Below are 12,974 nucleotides of genomic sequence, written 5' to 3' on the forward strand. Positions count from 1 at the left end.
GCGCATTGAAGTTTAACTTAGGAAATAAATACAACACCCGCGGTGATCACGGAACTTCAAGGTCGCTCAGAATGGCGAACTATGCTTTGCATTGAAGGTTAACTTGGGAATGTCAGGCTTTTCCCGATCATCAAAGATTTAGATCATATTGGGACCTTGCCACACCTCGAGGTCGAACACGCCAAACAGGACAATAAACTTCTCGCCGATGAGCGATAAGTGAATTTGACGGAACGACCATATATATTATTCACAGAAAACAATGTAGATAATGCAAGTGCTATAAATTGATGTGTAGTATGCTCAGGTAAGGGAAGAAATCAAAACACTTTAACGTCAATTAGACACTGTTTTACGCTTTTTGCCATTCATGACGGGAAGAGGGGAACTGGAAGGTGTAGGGCCTTGCGGTATGATTTTGGGAGTAAGATTGACTGAAGGCTTTTTAGAGGGGGAATGCCCATTCGTCTTTGATTTAGAGACGCCATTTGTGATTGCTTTGCGCGCAGAGGGGAGCTGTGAATGAGATTTGGCTGTACAAATGGATGCATCAGACTTGAAGCCACACCAGGAAACCAGACTGTGACTTACGTTTCAGGGAGTGGGCCTTGAAGAGGTCAACAAACACTTCCATCTCTTCCTCGTTCATGACTAGCTTTCGACGGACCACTGGGGGCGGTACGTCCGCAGGCTCGTCAACAACCATATCCATGTCCGCGTCCTCCTCTGTAGTTTTCGTCAGCTTCACCTGGCGAGGCTGGAGGGAGTCGTTCATAATGTCTTCAAAGAGACTCTCCAACGGGGGCATGAGATATGATGGACCATCAAATAGGCTTCGGACCTTCGAGGGTGCTGAAGCAGTGGCAGACGGGGATCGGTTTGAAGTGAAAGATTGAGGGGCAAAAGCGGATTTTCCAAAGATATCTTGGAAGAGAGTTCGTGCTTGGGAAACTGAGGATGTAGGGATACTGCGTGCTGCCGAGCCTTCCTCGGATATTGCAGCCACATTGTCACCAAAGACTACAACATTCCAATCATGCGTGATACCCACAAAGTTTGTAGGGGTATAAGGAGCAACGCCGCGGAGTATGAACGGTAACTTGAGACTGCGGGAGGGTGCCGAGGATGTCGGTGAAAAGACACGCGCACACGTGGTTGTACCGACTTCCGACAAGACAACGAAGGAATCCTTGAGGGAGAGCACATTCTTGATTGAGGAAGGACAGCGATAATGCCAGCGGACTATGATTGTAACTCTTTAGGACGGCGGACAATCGCTAAGAATTGATATGACATACCGGACTGAAGAACAAGATCCCAAAGTGCAAGGTCGTGACCACCCACGACGGCCAGGTATCGTCCGGAGGTACCCACAAAGTAATTAGAGGAGACTTCAGGACATTCGGGAGTTGTAAGAATGAGGTGAGATGTAGATGTCATGGGGTCGTATAGAACAGTGTATACGCCTAACGAGACAGCCAAGAGTGAGGCGTCGGGGGCCCAAGATACAGATGTGGGAGTCTGCGAGCGAAAACTAAACGTCGAACGCACCGCCCAAAAGTCTAAACACGACAATATCAAACATAATTCAGCCGAGAAAGGTACTAGAAAGTACCTGAGGCAGATTTATCCTTCGATGTTCTAACGTTCCATGTTTTGATGTTGTTATCCTCACCTGTTGTCACAAGTAACAATGACGCCGAATCCAATGAAGGACTGAACGCTATATCAGTGACTTTGTTCAGTCCGTGGGGACGATCTATGCGAGTGTTTAATATCCAGAAGCCAGCTTTTCGGTCCCACCACCAGAACTTGAGATAAATTTCTCCGTGCGAATTGGCGTCACCCTCACGCCTGTCTATTGTGGCCATCCACTCGCCAGAAGAATTGATCACAGTGCGTTCTATCTTCGCCGGTTCCAAGGGTCTCTCGTCCTTCCGAGCCACTCTATTTGACGGAGATACCTCTAGCTCAAAGACAAATTTAGATGATGTGGGGGAATATATCTGTAAAGATGATGGGTGGGATGATGGCAGAATGAGTGTCGATGTGGCGGCATGCATGACTATAGGCGACGCTGTTATTTTGGAGGTTGAGGCCCCATTTTGGAGGAGGGAAGGATCTGAAAATAGATTAGACCTTTCGAACCAATATAAGATTTCAACGCTCACCTAGTCGTATCTTCGAGTAGCCCCGCGATATTTTGAGCGAAGCGGCACTAATAAAGAGATATGTGCCATCAGCAAGACCTAGTAGGTATTCCTCCTCGTTGCCTGCTTTTGAGAGTGACACAGTACTGATGGGTGCGCCAACGCGAGGAACGAATTCTTTCTTCCCAGTTTCCAGCTGCCACATAGCTAATACCGCCTCCTCTCCACCACTCAGTAAATATGCGCCATTGGACGTGAAAGCAAGGGATGAGACAGGATGAGCATGCCAGTGGAAACTGGAAGTCTGGGTCTTTTTCTCAACCCCTACTGCTTTCACATTCACTTGATCGTTCAGACAATACCATAGGCGAATATTGCCCTTGCCATCTCCAGTCGCGAAGTAGTCTTCGGAGGGATGGAAGGCAAGACAACACAGTCGCTCGGGGGAAACATACTTGGTAAACTGCGGGTTGGGAGACGAGAGCGATGTTACATATGCCTTGTGTCCAGCAGTTGCGACAAGCCATTCGCCGCTGGCTGACAAAGCTAGGCCAGTAGGAAAACGAGTTTTTCCAATAGGTGAAATCTCGGAGGACTTTTGAACGGATGACTGTTTCGATGTCGGGGCGGTCTTGAGTGATACCCGTATGACAACAGCATTGTCATCTAAAAACTATTAAGATCGCCAGACACAATGGGGAGATAAGTGGAACTTACCTTTGCTTTTGTGTTTACTTGGTCTGGCCACGGCTACAAACACGGCGTCCTTGTACTTCTCATGAGCACATAGATGATAGATAGGTTGGGATATGTCTATGATCTTCAATAGGTTTGCATCCAAGAAGTCCCATATATGTATACGACCGTTTAGCGAGCCAGTGATTAGTTGGAAAGCATTATGTGGGTTAAGGATAGCGCATGTGAGCAAATCCGATGAAATGTCCCCCGAAGCAGACTGAGGTGCGGATAGTGTCGAGACGACCTGGCCAGTAGCAACTGAATATATTTTGATGTGCGGTCCAGCCAAAGAAAAAAAATAACTACGATGCACGGGTCAGGAAATTGGTATTTCGAAGACACTGGTAACAGTAAAATTCGTACCTTCCATCCTTGGTGAACACAGGTGGTACCTTACTAGTGTAAGAGTCCGCTAATGATACCCAATCCCAGTCCAAGTCGACATCTGAGGTATTCCGGGAGTTCGTAGTGTCAACAGACTTGAGAGCAACGCGTCTCTTCTGGCTAACTCCCGTGGCCTGCTTCTCTTTTCCTTTCCTCTTCGAGAAGGGTATTTGGTTTGCACTCAAAGGTGAGGGGCTTTGAGGTAGAGGTACATTCTGCGGCTCCTTGGAAATCGAGGCAGGCATTGCACCTACAACTTAGCCCTTTAGCTGGAGGTAGAAAAAATCGACAGGGTGTAAACAAGTCACAACACAAGTCGAGGATTCGTCCCGAATGCCGGTGCCGGTGATCATGAATTGTTTCTAAGCTACTACGTATTCTGACTACATGCTTTCTCTTGGTTCTGATGCTAACTGGTTCTTGCGTTTGTTGTTTGCATTATCAACCAATCGGGTCGAAAGCTAATTTTCTCGTTCTAAATATGAATCTTGAATATCGAATGCGAGCTTTATTGCCCGAAGATTCTCGGCCTTCGTAACCCTGCCTTCTGTCTTGACTAGCCGAATAATACCTACCTTCTGCGAACTGGACAGAGCTCGAACCTCAGTATCTCTTCTAGCCAACCACAATTGACGAAAAGTGGAGCTATGAACTGCCAAGTGCTTTTGCCACCTCGTAGCTCAGGACCTAGAACGGCTCAGGAAGCAAAGTGCGTCTCGAGCTCAGCTTGAAGAACCGAGAAAGAGTCAAAGTCTTTCTACTCCTCTCGAATACTAAGACAGCTGCGCCAGTTAGCACTTGTGCTTTGGGCTCGTTTTATCAGTGTTATGTAAAAAATGGCACTGTTGACGTTTCTCCTTCGCTGCCGACGTTGAAAGAAAATAAACGTATGGCTCCCGCGACTCGGGCGTCTTCAGGGTGATCGAGGTAAGGTTTGCTTTTAAAGATGTCAAACATTAAATTAGAAACTATATCTACTCCCTCGGAACTGGTCCTCCATTCAATTCCCAAGCCATTCTGGCCGAAAAATGGAAGCGATTTGTCGTGAAGTACGTGTGCTATTTGCTCGATTTTCGTCCTAATAAACCGATACCAACGTTAGTAAAAGGAAATACTACTCAGAATGGTACACTGGTAATGGGTGCCACATCGGATTCTGATGGGTCCAGGTTGTCAGAAATTGGGAAAGATCGCAAGCACTTCTCACAGCCGAGCCGCGACATATGACAAGTTTCAACATGGGCATCATCGCTCCAGATCATGTTGGAAGGTGGAAAGTACCGCCTTTCTAGCACCATTGGTATTGGTGTTCGCACACGCGTAACGTGTTCGTTGTCACCTGGAGGACTATCAATAACACCGGCGTAGTCGTTCACCAGGGCTGCGGTGGGATTTCAGTCTAGGATTGGGCGTCGTGGCATCCGAGATCGGCATCCTCGGATTGTGCCAGGCAGAAAACTTGGTCGACAACTTCATCGAGCAACTCCGGCGATCGTGCTGACGGCCAGGTACTCACATCCCAGACCACCGTCGGACTATGACTTAGCCGTCACAGCCATATTTGTTTCTTTCCTGGCATCACAGGTGGGCGCCGTGTTTGAGTTTCAGGTTTATTCAACGTTGTATCTGCCTAGTTCGTATGTCTGTTCACAGGGAGATTGGAGCCGTCGTAGAGCATAATATTAATTCAATTGATAAGGTGCCAGCTCTGCTGAATGTTATGTATCGTAATAATAATATAATATATTGACATCGAATTTTGACCTGATCAAAGTTCTGTTCATCATTTCGAATGACCCAAGCTTGCCTTGCCCCGATCACTCAGGCTCCCGTTACGGAACATGCGTCCCAACTGATCTTTCTTCATTTCTTCCACCGTTGTCATTGCAGCAGTCGAAAGTCCCGTCTGTAGGCTTCACTCTCGAATGCAATCCCTAGTGTCGACGACGACCACCCTAGCGCCTCCGACTTCTCCACCTCGACCGCTTTCTGCAGCTGGTAGAGTCTCTACAGGCGATGGAAAGCGACAGCCCAGGCTCAAAGAAAGCTCTTTCACGATTAAATTTGGTTCAAGATACCATTCGTTCGACAACGAGAAAGCACCGTATCCATTGTGTTACGACCGGCATGTATTGGAACTGTTCGTTGTGCTTTATCAGGTCGTCCGTTGTATAATCTTAAATTTCCCCCAGAGAATCGCTTGATAACCGTTTTGTGAAGCACCTGAGGGGTGGCTCAGGTGTCCCTTGTCAACTTCGGCGATGAAGAGCCACCCCCAGAGCGATCACTGGATCCTTGGCTGTGGGGTGCGGGACAATTTCCTAAGCGTTGACCAATATTTCTCACATGCTTTAGACGGGAACGTGGGTCCTTGACGCGGCAAAGGAGTGGCCAAAATGCGAATTCGTGCGTGTCCAAGGCTGTATGGGACAATGCTCGCTAACTGTGCCACAGGTTGGATTTGACCTTGTCAACATCCAAATACCACTCAAATTACTGGATCCATCAATAGCCGAACGAATAGCCTGGGTTCACGGTAACTTGTGAGTCGTGATACGCTTCTCTTTTTACTAAATTTTATTATTCATATCTAGTTTAACGACTAAACTTCCTTTCGATGATGACGAATTCGACCATGTACACATACAATCTATTGCACGAGGCGTCCCCGAAAACAAGGTGCGTTGTATTTAACGCCTTCCTACATCCCCAACTGACGGCACGACTCAGTGGGACGTGTTATTTGATGTAAGTTTTCTTTAGACTGGGCTGACTTCGATGGTCAACGTTGTTCTCTTTCAGGAAATTAACCGTATTTTACGACCTGGAGGCTGTGTTGAAATCCTTGAAGATGGTAAGTGGCATACGTCGCGTCAACCAATGTAGATCTCATCCTCCCGGCAGACCTTGTATTCCCATACCTTCCACGATGGTTTACCGCTCCGCTCCGCGCTCGGCCAAGGCGATCAACCTCCGTTCATTTTCCTGATGGTTCCCAGCGAAGGATACCCCTCACCCCCAGATACCCCCATTCAAGACATGCCATCTCATGATCACGCTCTCCTCGAGTCACTGTACAAATCTGTGTTTGAACATCGATTCATAAACATGAAGCCATCAGGTGAGATTGGCATTCTGTATTTTGACTTTGTACTTATGTACCTGTTCAGCTCTCCTTCCAAGCTACTTTGCAACGTATTTCAGACACGTTACATTGGGCCCTGTCATCAGTTTCCCCATGCCACCAGTTCCACCTCTCCAGCCTCTTCCTCCGCAAATAGTAACGACATATGCCATTGAACCAGGCTCGGATACCTTGGATCCAAGGGTCTCAAGCCGTCTACCCCGTGTCTTCCGACGGAACGGCTGTATCGTCAGCTACACCAACACCGAGTGTCCGACCAGCTTCTCTGAGCTTCTCTTCCACTATTTCATCTGGTACAGGCATAACGTCATCAACTCCCGACTCCTCAACTACGGTTTCCACGCTATTCAGCATGAACGGTCGCGAAAAATCTGATTCGATTTCCTCCACTTCGTCCGAGCTGAACCCAAGGTGGAAGTAGCTTTTCCGTCAGACACCTCGCGCCCAGCACCCTCTATCACGACGTTGAATCTCAATCCTACTGAGAACCACACACCTCCACCTCCGTTTGTCCCTTACATGCTAGACACTTCATCGACAGAAACAACAACTGTAGCTTCGATACCACCTTCACTGTTTTCTGAGGAACGATTATTATCTCTCAATGTGCGGTCACTTGCAATGCACTTATACCGTTCTTATCAGTCAGTCTTGGCGTGCCGCGAAGCTCTTTGGGAGGAGCTGAACGATCGATTAAGGAATAGAAAGGATGAACTGAAGCCTTTTGGTTGGGAGGATGACGAAGACTGGGAGGGACTGCAGACGAGGCGGAAATTTGAAATCCTCATCGAAAGATATGAAAGGTATATTTCTTATCTGCTCTGTTATGGCATTTGCTGAAGTCTCTTACAGTGATATGCAAGCACGAATATCGCTCTGGTGTTCGCTCAACAACATCGGATGGCCATTCCCACCACGGGAGCCCTTGTCCAAAGCAGAACTCATTGAAGAGGAACGAATGCGGGAATGCCATGCTCGAAGCGCGAAAACACGCACCCGCTGAGGATCTGCAAATACCTTGTCGAACCATGAGGGTCCTCATTGGATATAAACTATGACAATGCTTACTTCGGATTAACTACTTATGCATGCACTTTCTGGACACTATAGATTAGCGATGGTTGGCTTATTCTTGTATTCTATTCCTTCTGTACTGGTAGTCTGTACTACATAACTCGATACCCTTGATCGACTGGGCGTAAGTAGGATGACTGACATCATCTCATAGCCTTGCCTCCTCGGACCGGATCAGCCGTACTTCTTAGTTTCATGCCTCGACGCAAGCCAACGTCAACACGCCAGAAGAAAGAAGAGCAGCAGCTGAAACGTGCCATAAAACGCGGTGATGTAGATCCCAGTAGCCTTCCAAAAGCAAAGCGGACAAACCGCAAAAAGTTGCACCTTGGTCGTTCACTACCACCTCCCGAGACATCTAGAAAACTGCAGTCGGCGTTCGTCAAGTTGCCTCCCGAATTTTTGCAACAGGCAAAGTCACTCGCTTCCACTCTTGTGCTTCCTCGCCCAATTCCGACTATATCAGCCATCCTCTCTTTACAAGAGTATCGTTATCCAGGGCCGTTGGACACTCCGACTTGTCCAAAGCGACCAAAATGGCGCTACGAGATGTCCAAGGAAGAGGTGGAGCGCAACGAGGAGGGATTGTTCAAAAAATGGCTTAAACAAACTGACATGATGGTGGAGAGATGGCAGAAGAGCACTGAGAACTCGGAGTCGCGAGATGACGGCGGGGGACCGGTACCTCGAGTCTCCTCCTACTTCAATGCCCCGTTCAACAACCTACTTTGAACGGAATATAGAGGTCTGGCGTCAACTGTGTGTACAAAACTATAGATCTATATGATATGGGGCTGATTTCTTTCGATTCTATTAGTTGGCGAGTAACAGAAATTTCGGACATCATCCTTGTTCTTCTCGACTCACGATGTCCTCTTCTTCACTATCCGCCCTCTCTAATCGACTATCTGTCCAATATCAAACACATCCTAGTCCTAACCAAGGTGGACATAACTGGTCCCGAGCGTATTCAGGCTTGGACGCGATATCTACGCGATCTCCATCCTGGTGTTCCTATAGTGGAAGTTGAGGCATACGCAGAAAGAGATCCAAGCGCCGTTCATCAAGGTCGAAAAAGATTTGATCCTCATCTTCCCGATGATTTCAGACAGAGGCTCGTGCAAATTTTGCAAGGGGTTCATGCCGAGATGCTCGATCCTCCGGAAAAGGTGAAAGCTAATCCTCGATGGTTAAAGGATTGGAAGCTGTCGGTCAGACGAGAAATTGATTGGGCCGCGGTCAAAAATCAGAGAGGGGGAAAAACAGGGATGCCAATCGGTGGTCCAGCTATTCCCCGAAGTGCGACCCCAGAAGATCAAGACGGGACCAACACTCCAGCGCTAGAACCTCTCGTCTTAACGATTGGCTTGATAGGTTAGGATTATTCTGTGTCTTCCTAGTTTATGATTGCATTGATGGTGTTCTCTGAAATGCAGGTCAGCCTAACGTAGGCAAATCCTCCCTTCTGAATGCTCTATTTGGCACTCAGAAAGTTCATGCATCCAAAACACCAGGGAAGGTTAGTATCGTCGTGCATATTATTCATTATTTCAATCACGTTTATTTTCTTGATAGACAAAACATTTCCAAACACTCTTCTGGACACCAGAAGTTCGTCTGGTAGATTGTCCGGGCCTTGTCATGCCGAACTTTATTCCTATGGAACTGCAGGTAATATCGGTCTTTGCCAATATTTTGTGCCTGACGGATTATGCAGGTGCTTTCCGGCATTCTTCCGATCTCGCGCATTTCATCGATACCTTCGTGCATACATTTTGTTGGCAAGCGCCTGCCCATCGAGGAAATATATCATCTGGAACACCCTAATTCTAAGTTGCCTGTGATCGAAGATAAACGGACATGGCGCAATGGTGAGAAGCGCGTGGTCGCAAGATCGACCGAATGGACTGCAATGGATATTATGAGTGCTTATGCCGACAAAAGAGGTTGGGTCACTGCAAAAGCGGGGAGGATGGATGTGAACCGTGCTGGCAACGCAAGTAAGTTATAATTTTCTAAGGAAACTTGTATATGTATCTTAAAACTTTCCAGTCCTTAGGGCAGTGGCAGAATCCAGAATCGATTGGGCATTCTGGCCTCCGGACACAAAGGAAGATGAGGTCCATGCTAGAAATGGAGGCAAGGGCATCTGGATTCCCAGGGGTAGCGACTCAGATGATGAAGATTTCGTATCAGATGCCTATAGTGAAGACGAAGCTTCATTGGCCGAGGAGGAACCGGAGGATGAGACTCCCAGCGAAAAATCGGAATCTCATGATGATGACGGACCAGTACAGGGTGCTCTAGGAAGGTTTGCCGCACTGGATCTCGTTGACGCAGATGACACAACCACAGATGAGAATTCATAGAGAAAGAATACGACTCGGACCGTACTCACGTTGCTTCTCCTTGCTTTTTTCCGAGGTTCAAGCTCGTCGTAGAAGACCGCCGGGCTAAGAGGCTTGGCTCGTGACAATTGACTGATATTTCTCCGTCTCCGTCTTGTGTGATTAGGGCCCGGGGAGCATGCGCCTGTGCAAGTCATCAGACTCTGACCGACACGAACGGCCTTGTGGACATAGTCTCGGTCCGGTTTGCTTTCACACAAATATTTTCAGGATTCTCGGAAAACCAGTTTGGCAACGCGGATTATGAGGCGAATATGGTTGGCTTAAAAAGAACCTGGAGTTTCGTCTTTGTACTACATCTATTCTTCGACAATGCGCTTGCTTTCTGTTGTCTCGCTGTTATGCGCCACAGGCAGTGCTCTTGCACAAACAATTTATCTTGCTGGGGATTCCACCATGGCCAAAAATGGTGGCGGTTCCGGAACGGGAACAGATGGTCAGTTATTATTTCTCGTGAACTTCATATTTGCAAACTGATGGATTCACAACCAGGTTGGGGTCAATATCTTAGTCAGTTTGTCACACTCTCTGTGGTCAACAAAGCCGTAGGTGGCCAAAGTGCCCGAACGTATAGCGAACAGGGCCTCTTCGATTCTCTTGTTGATGAAGTGGAGAGCGGAGACTATGTTATCATCGAGTTCGGTCATAACGATGGGTCAGCTGGATCTGTTGACAATGGAAAACAGGACGCCGTCGGCGATGGCTACAACATCACAGCGACTGTTACAACGTCAAAGTAAGGCCCAACAAAACAGAACTGTACATCCATAACCCTGAATCGAAAATATTTCAGCGGCACACAGATTCTCATCCACAGTTTTGCGTACTATATCGAAAATGCTGTGGACGCGATCCAGGCCAAGGGGGGAATTCCTATCATCTCCTCTGTGACCCCGGACAATATTTGGGACGGTGACTCGATTGCCGCTGGCGGACGATTTGTTACCTACGCCCAAAGTATTGGCACACGGAAAGGCATCACTTACGTGGATCACTACGACTATGTGGCGCAAGCGTACAACGCTCTCGGAGAAACTGAAGTCACGACGTACTACCCCAATGACCACTTGCACACAAGTCCCGAGGGCGCGTTAGTTGTGGCGGAAGCGTTTGTAAGAGGTCTGCTTTGCGGCGATAGTTCCTTGACCGATAGTGTCAACTCCGCCGGAGAGAATGTCCCGAGTGAGTTCCATCGTATTCTGTTCGCGTCGACCTTGTCCTAAGAAGAATCTTGTGCAGATGGTTGTCTTTAAAAATACACTCTAAGCGATTTTGGCCTTGAAATCTATTCTTGTTCGGCTGTTCCTCGTTCACGAGATCATTAAGGATTCCTTGAATGACCTATGATTTCTGATCTCCAAAGCTTCCCGTACATTTAATGCGTGAAGCGGGCCGCAACTTACCGCCAACTGATCCGCCGAAGATCACAAGCCTCAACTTCGATCGGTAAAGCATGCGCTACTGTGCTCGGAAAATTATTCTGTACGTCGAAAATCAGTGCTCGAAAATGTTCCACATTCATCTGCGGTTATTTGAGAGTATGCGTTGCTATAGTTATGGAAATCTCCGCCTGCCGTGCCAAGATCTATCAGGACGCCTTTATATGAGAGCTGGAAAGGTTTCTTGGACAGTCAACTGAATCATGTTTTTCCCCACTTTGTTATTGCTACCTGGCTTCGCCACGTATGTGCTGGGAACAACCGTTTACATGGCTGGTGATTCAACCATGGCCAAAGGTACCTGCCTATAGCTGTCCTCCAGCCCATATGCTGATTCTTTTCAGACGGTGGCGGCTCGGGAACCGACGGTGAGTGCCTCAGAATCGTCAAGGATACCGTTTTCTCATCGCGATAGGAACTGAAAAGGTTGGGGTCAATATTTGGGCCAGTATCTGTCTGTCACGGTCGTGAACAAAGCCATTGCGGGTCGTAGCGCACGGAGCTATACTGATGAAGGCCGCTTTGACACGCTCATCGACACTGTCTCTAGCGGCGACTACGTCGTGATCGAGTTTGGTCATAATGATGGATTGTCCGGTACCGTGGATAATGGGCGTCAGGATGCTTATGGTTTGCTTCTCCATGCACCTAGTCTCTTCACATCCTTACAACCTCGTTCTTCTCAGGGGACGACTACAACACGACGAGCACAGTGACCAACTCAGCGTAAGTGATACTAGCACCAGCTTCGCAGCGTTCGGAATTAAATGGTTCCCTCGCAGTGGTGAAAGTATAGTCATTCACACATTCCCGTACTATATACAGAATGCCGTCACTGTTCTCCAAGCCAAGGGTGCCATCCCGATCGTTTCCTCGCAAACTCCCAGCAATGATTGGGACGACGGTGTCATTACCGATCCCCCTCGCTTTGTTGCATATGCGAATACGGCAGCCACTCGTACTGGAGCGACGTACATAAATCACTACACATACATGGCCCAAGCCTATGAAGCTCTCGGGGAGACTGTTGTGGATGCATATTACCCTCTCGATCACACCCACACATCGGTAGAGGGTGCCAACGTGGTAGCGGAGGCATTTGTGAGAGGACTGCTTTGTGGTAATAGTGACTTGGCGGCGTATGTCAATTCTGCAGGACAGGCTGTTCCCAGTACGTGCATTGATGACCGCCTAGAAACCGGAGCTGCAGTATGCTGACATATGATCACAGATAGCTGTTTGTAACTCTGAGTAAGAACTCGGATGTCAATTTGAATGCATTCTCTAGTTAATCACAAAAATGTCCGTTTTTCTCGGCGTTCGAAGGGAATGACAAGATCGGCGTTCATTTATAACGTGCAGGACAAACATTCGAACCCGGTGTTACGTGTTTAACTAGATCTGGGGTCTCCTGGAGGCGCTACCCAGATAGATCTGCTCCCACTCCGGTGATAGAAGGCATGTCTCGCAGTGAGATTTTTGTCAAGCAGCATATGCACCTGTTGCAGCACGTCCATGTGCAGGCACCTGTCAGAGGTTGCCTTGGCGGAACGATAGTACCTGTTTTCCAGGGTATAAAAGTATGGCGAATGAAAGATGATAGAGCACTTCACTTTCTATATCTGAACTCTCAACT

The 12,974-nt window shown here is 47.9% G+C and overlaps 5 protein-coding genes across 5 annotated transcripts; 4 read left to right on the forward strand and 1 right to left on the reverse strand.

Moving 5' to 3' along the window:
• Positions 1–154: 154 nt before the first annotated feature.
• Positions 155–3,559, reverse strand: EV420DRAFT_1302330 (WD40 repeat-like protein). The gene is made up of 7 exons (XM_060468413.1): positions 3,252–3,559; positions 2,868–3,190; positions 2,172–2,816; positions 1,616–2,122; positions 1,299–1,562; positions 592–1,242; positions 155–533 (listed from the first exon to the last, which is right to left on the reverse strand). The coding sequence occupies exons 1-7, from the start codon at positions 3,515–3,517 to the stop codon at positions 337–339; spliced, it is 2,853 nt and encodes a 950-aa protein (XP_060336622.1). The 5' UTR covers positions 3,518–3,559; the 3' UTR covers positions 155–336.
• A 1,469-nt stretch (positions 3,560–5,028) lies between these two features.
• Positions 5,029–7,653, forward strand: EV420DRAFT_1514980 (uncharacterized protein). Its single transcript, XM_060471866.1, has 14 exons — positions 5,029–5,412; positions 5,465–5,513; positions 5,628–5,678; positions 5,727–5,815; positions 5,867–5,951; positions 6,003–6,020; positions 6,075–6,126; positions 6,177–6,263; positions 6,295–6,393; positions 6,443–6,610; positions 6,651–6,776; positions 6,818–7,220; positions 7,270–7,344; positions 7,370–7,653. The coding sequence occupies exons 1-14, from the start codon at positions 5,198–5,200 to the stop codon at positions 7,473–7,475; spliced, it is 1,623 nt and encodes a 540-aa protein (XP_060336623.1). The 5' UTR covers positions 5,029–5,197; the 3' UTR covers positions 7,476–7,653.
• Positions 7,654–7,686: 33 nt separating this feature from the next.
• On the forward strand, positions 7,687–9,860 carry EV420DRAFT_1618142 (P-loop containing nucleoside triphosphate hydrolase protein; the record flags this gene model as incomplete). The annotated part of the gene is made up of 6 exons (XM_060475310.1): positions 7,687–8,147; positions 8,309–8,865; positions 8,928–9,010; positions 9,067–9,162; positions 9,209–9,491; positions 9,544–9,860. 6 exons carry the CDS (start codon positions 7,687–7,689, stop codon positions 9,858–9,860), a joined length of 1,797 nt encoding a protein of 598 aa, XP_060336624.1.
• Positions 9,861–9,926: 66 nt separating this feature from the next.
• On the forward strand, positions 9,927–11,368 carry EV420DRAFT_968160 (rhamnogalacturonan acetylesterase). Its single transcript, XM_060484185.1, has 4 exons — positions 9,927–10,335; positions 10,392–10,635; positions 10,693–11,081; positions 11,139–11,368. The coding sequence occupies exons 1-4, from the start codon at positions 10,212–10,214 to the stop codon at positions 11,150–11,152; spliced, it is 771 nt and encodes a 256-aa protein (XP_060336625.1). The 5' UTR covers positions 9,927–10,211; the 3' UTR covers positions 11,153–11,368.
• EV420DRAFT_967882 (rhamnogalacturonan acetylesterase) lies at positions 11,348–12,942 on the forward strand. The gene is made up of 6 exons (XM_060484184.1): positions 11,348–11,635; positions 11,683–11,706; positions 11,765–11,968; positions 12,025–12,064; positions 12,121–12,509; positions 12,570–12,942. Exons 1-6 carry the CDS (start codon positions 11,542–11,544, stop codon positions 12,581–12,583), a joined length of 765 nt encoding a protein of 254 aa, XP_060336626.1. The 5' UTR covers positions 11,348–11,541; the 3' UTR covers positions 12,584–12,942.
• The last annotated feature ends 32 nt before the right edge of the window (positions 12,943–12,974 follow it).

Source organism: Desarmillaria tabescens, assembly GCF_030435595.1.
Source record: "Desarmillaria tabescens strain CCBAS 213 chromosome Unknown EV420scaffold_5, whole genome shotgun sequence".
Classification (NCBI taxonomy): domain Eukaryota; kingdom Fungi; phylum Basidiomycota; class Agaricomycetes; order Agaricales; family Physalacriaceae; genus Desarmillaria; species Desarmillaria tabescens.

Bases quoted from the DNA above. Each gene is read 5' to 3' on its own strand.
- EV420DRAFT_968160 (XM_060484185.1), top strand. From the start codon at position 10,212: ATGCGCTTGCTTTCTGTTGTCTCGCTGTTATGCGCCACAGGCAGTGCT. The intron at 10,336-10,391 runs GTCAGTTATTAT...ATTCACAACCAG, and splicing joins TTCCGGAACGGGAACAGATG to GTTGGGGTCAATATCTTAGT. The intron at 10,636-10,692 runs GTAAGGCCCAAC...AAAATATTTCAG, and splicing joins GCGACTGTTACAACGTCAAA to CGGCACACAGATTCTCATCC.
- EV420DRAFT_1514980 (XM_060471866.1), top strand. From the start codon at position 5,198: ATGCAATCCCTAGTGTCGACGACGACCACCCTAGCGCCTCCGACTTCT. The intron at 5,413-5,464 runs GTTCGTTGTGCT...AATTTCCCCCAG, and splicing joins GACCGGCATGTATTGGAACT to AGAATCGCTTGATAACCGTT. The intron at 6,264-6,294 runs GTTCCCAGCGAA...CCTCACCCCCAG, and splicing joins CTCCGTTCATTTTCCTGATG to ATACCCCCATTCAAGACATG.
- EV420DRAFT_967882 (XM_060484184.1), top strand. From the start codon at position 11,542: ATGTTTTTCCCCACTTTGTTATTGCTACCTGGCTTCGCCACGTATGTG. The intron at 11,636-11,682 runs GTACCTGCCTAT...GATTCTTTTCAG, and splicing joins TGATTCAACCATGGCCAAAG to ACGGTGGCGGCTCGGGAACC. The intron at 11,707-11,764 runs GTGAGTGCCTCA...GGAACTGAAAAG, and splicing joins TGGCGGCTCGGGAACCGACG to GTTGGGGTCAATATTTGGGC.
- EV420DRAFT_1302330 (XM_060468413.1), bottom strand. From the start codon at position 3,517: ATGCCTGCCTCGATTTCCAAGGAGCCGCAGAATGTACCTCTACCTCAA. The intron at 3,191-3,251 runs GTACGAATTTTA...CGTGCATCGTAG, and splicing joins GTGTTCACCAAGGATGGAAG to TTATTTTTTTTCTTTGGCTG. The intron at 2,817-2,867 runs GTAAGTTCCACT...AATAGTTTTTAG, and splicing joins AAGTAAACACAAAAGCAAAG to ATGACAATGCTGTTGTCATA.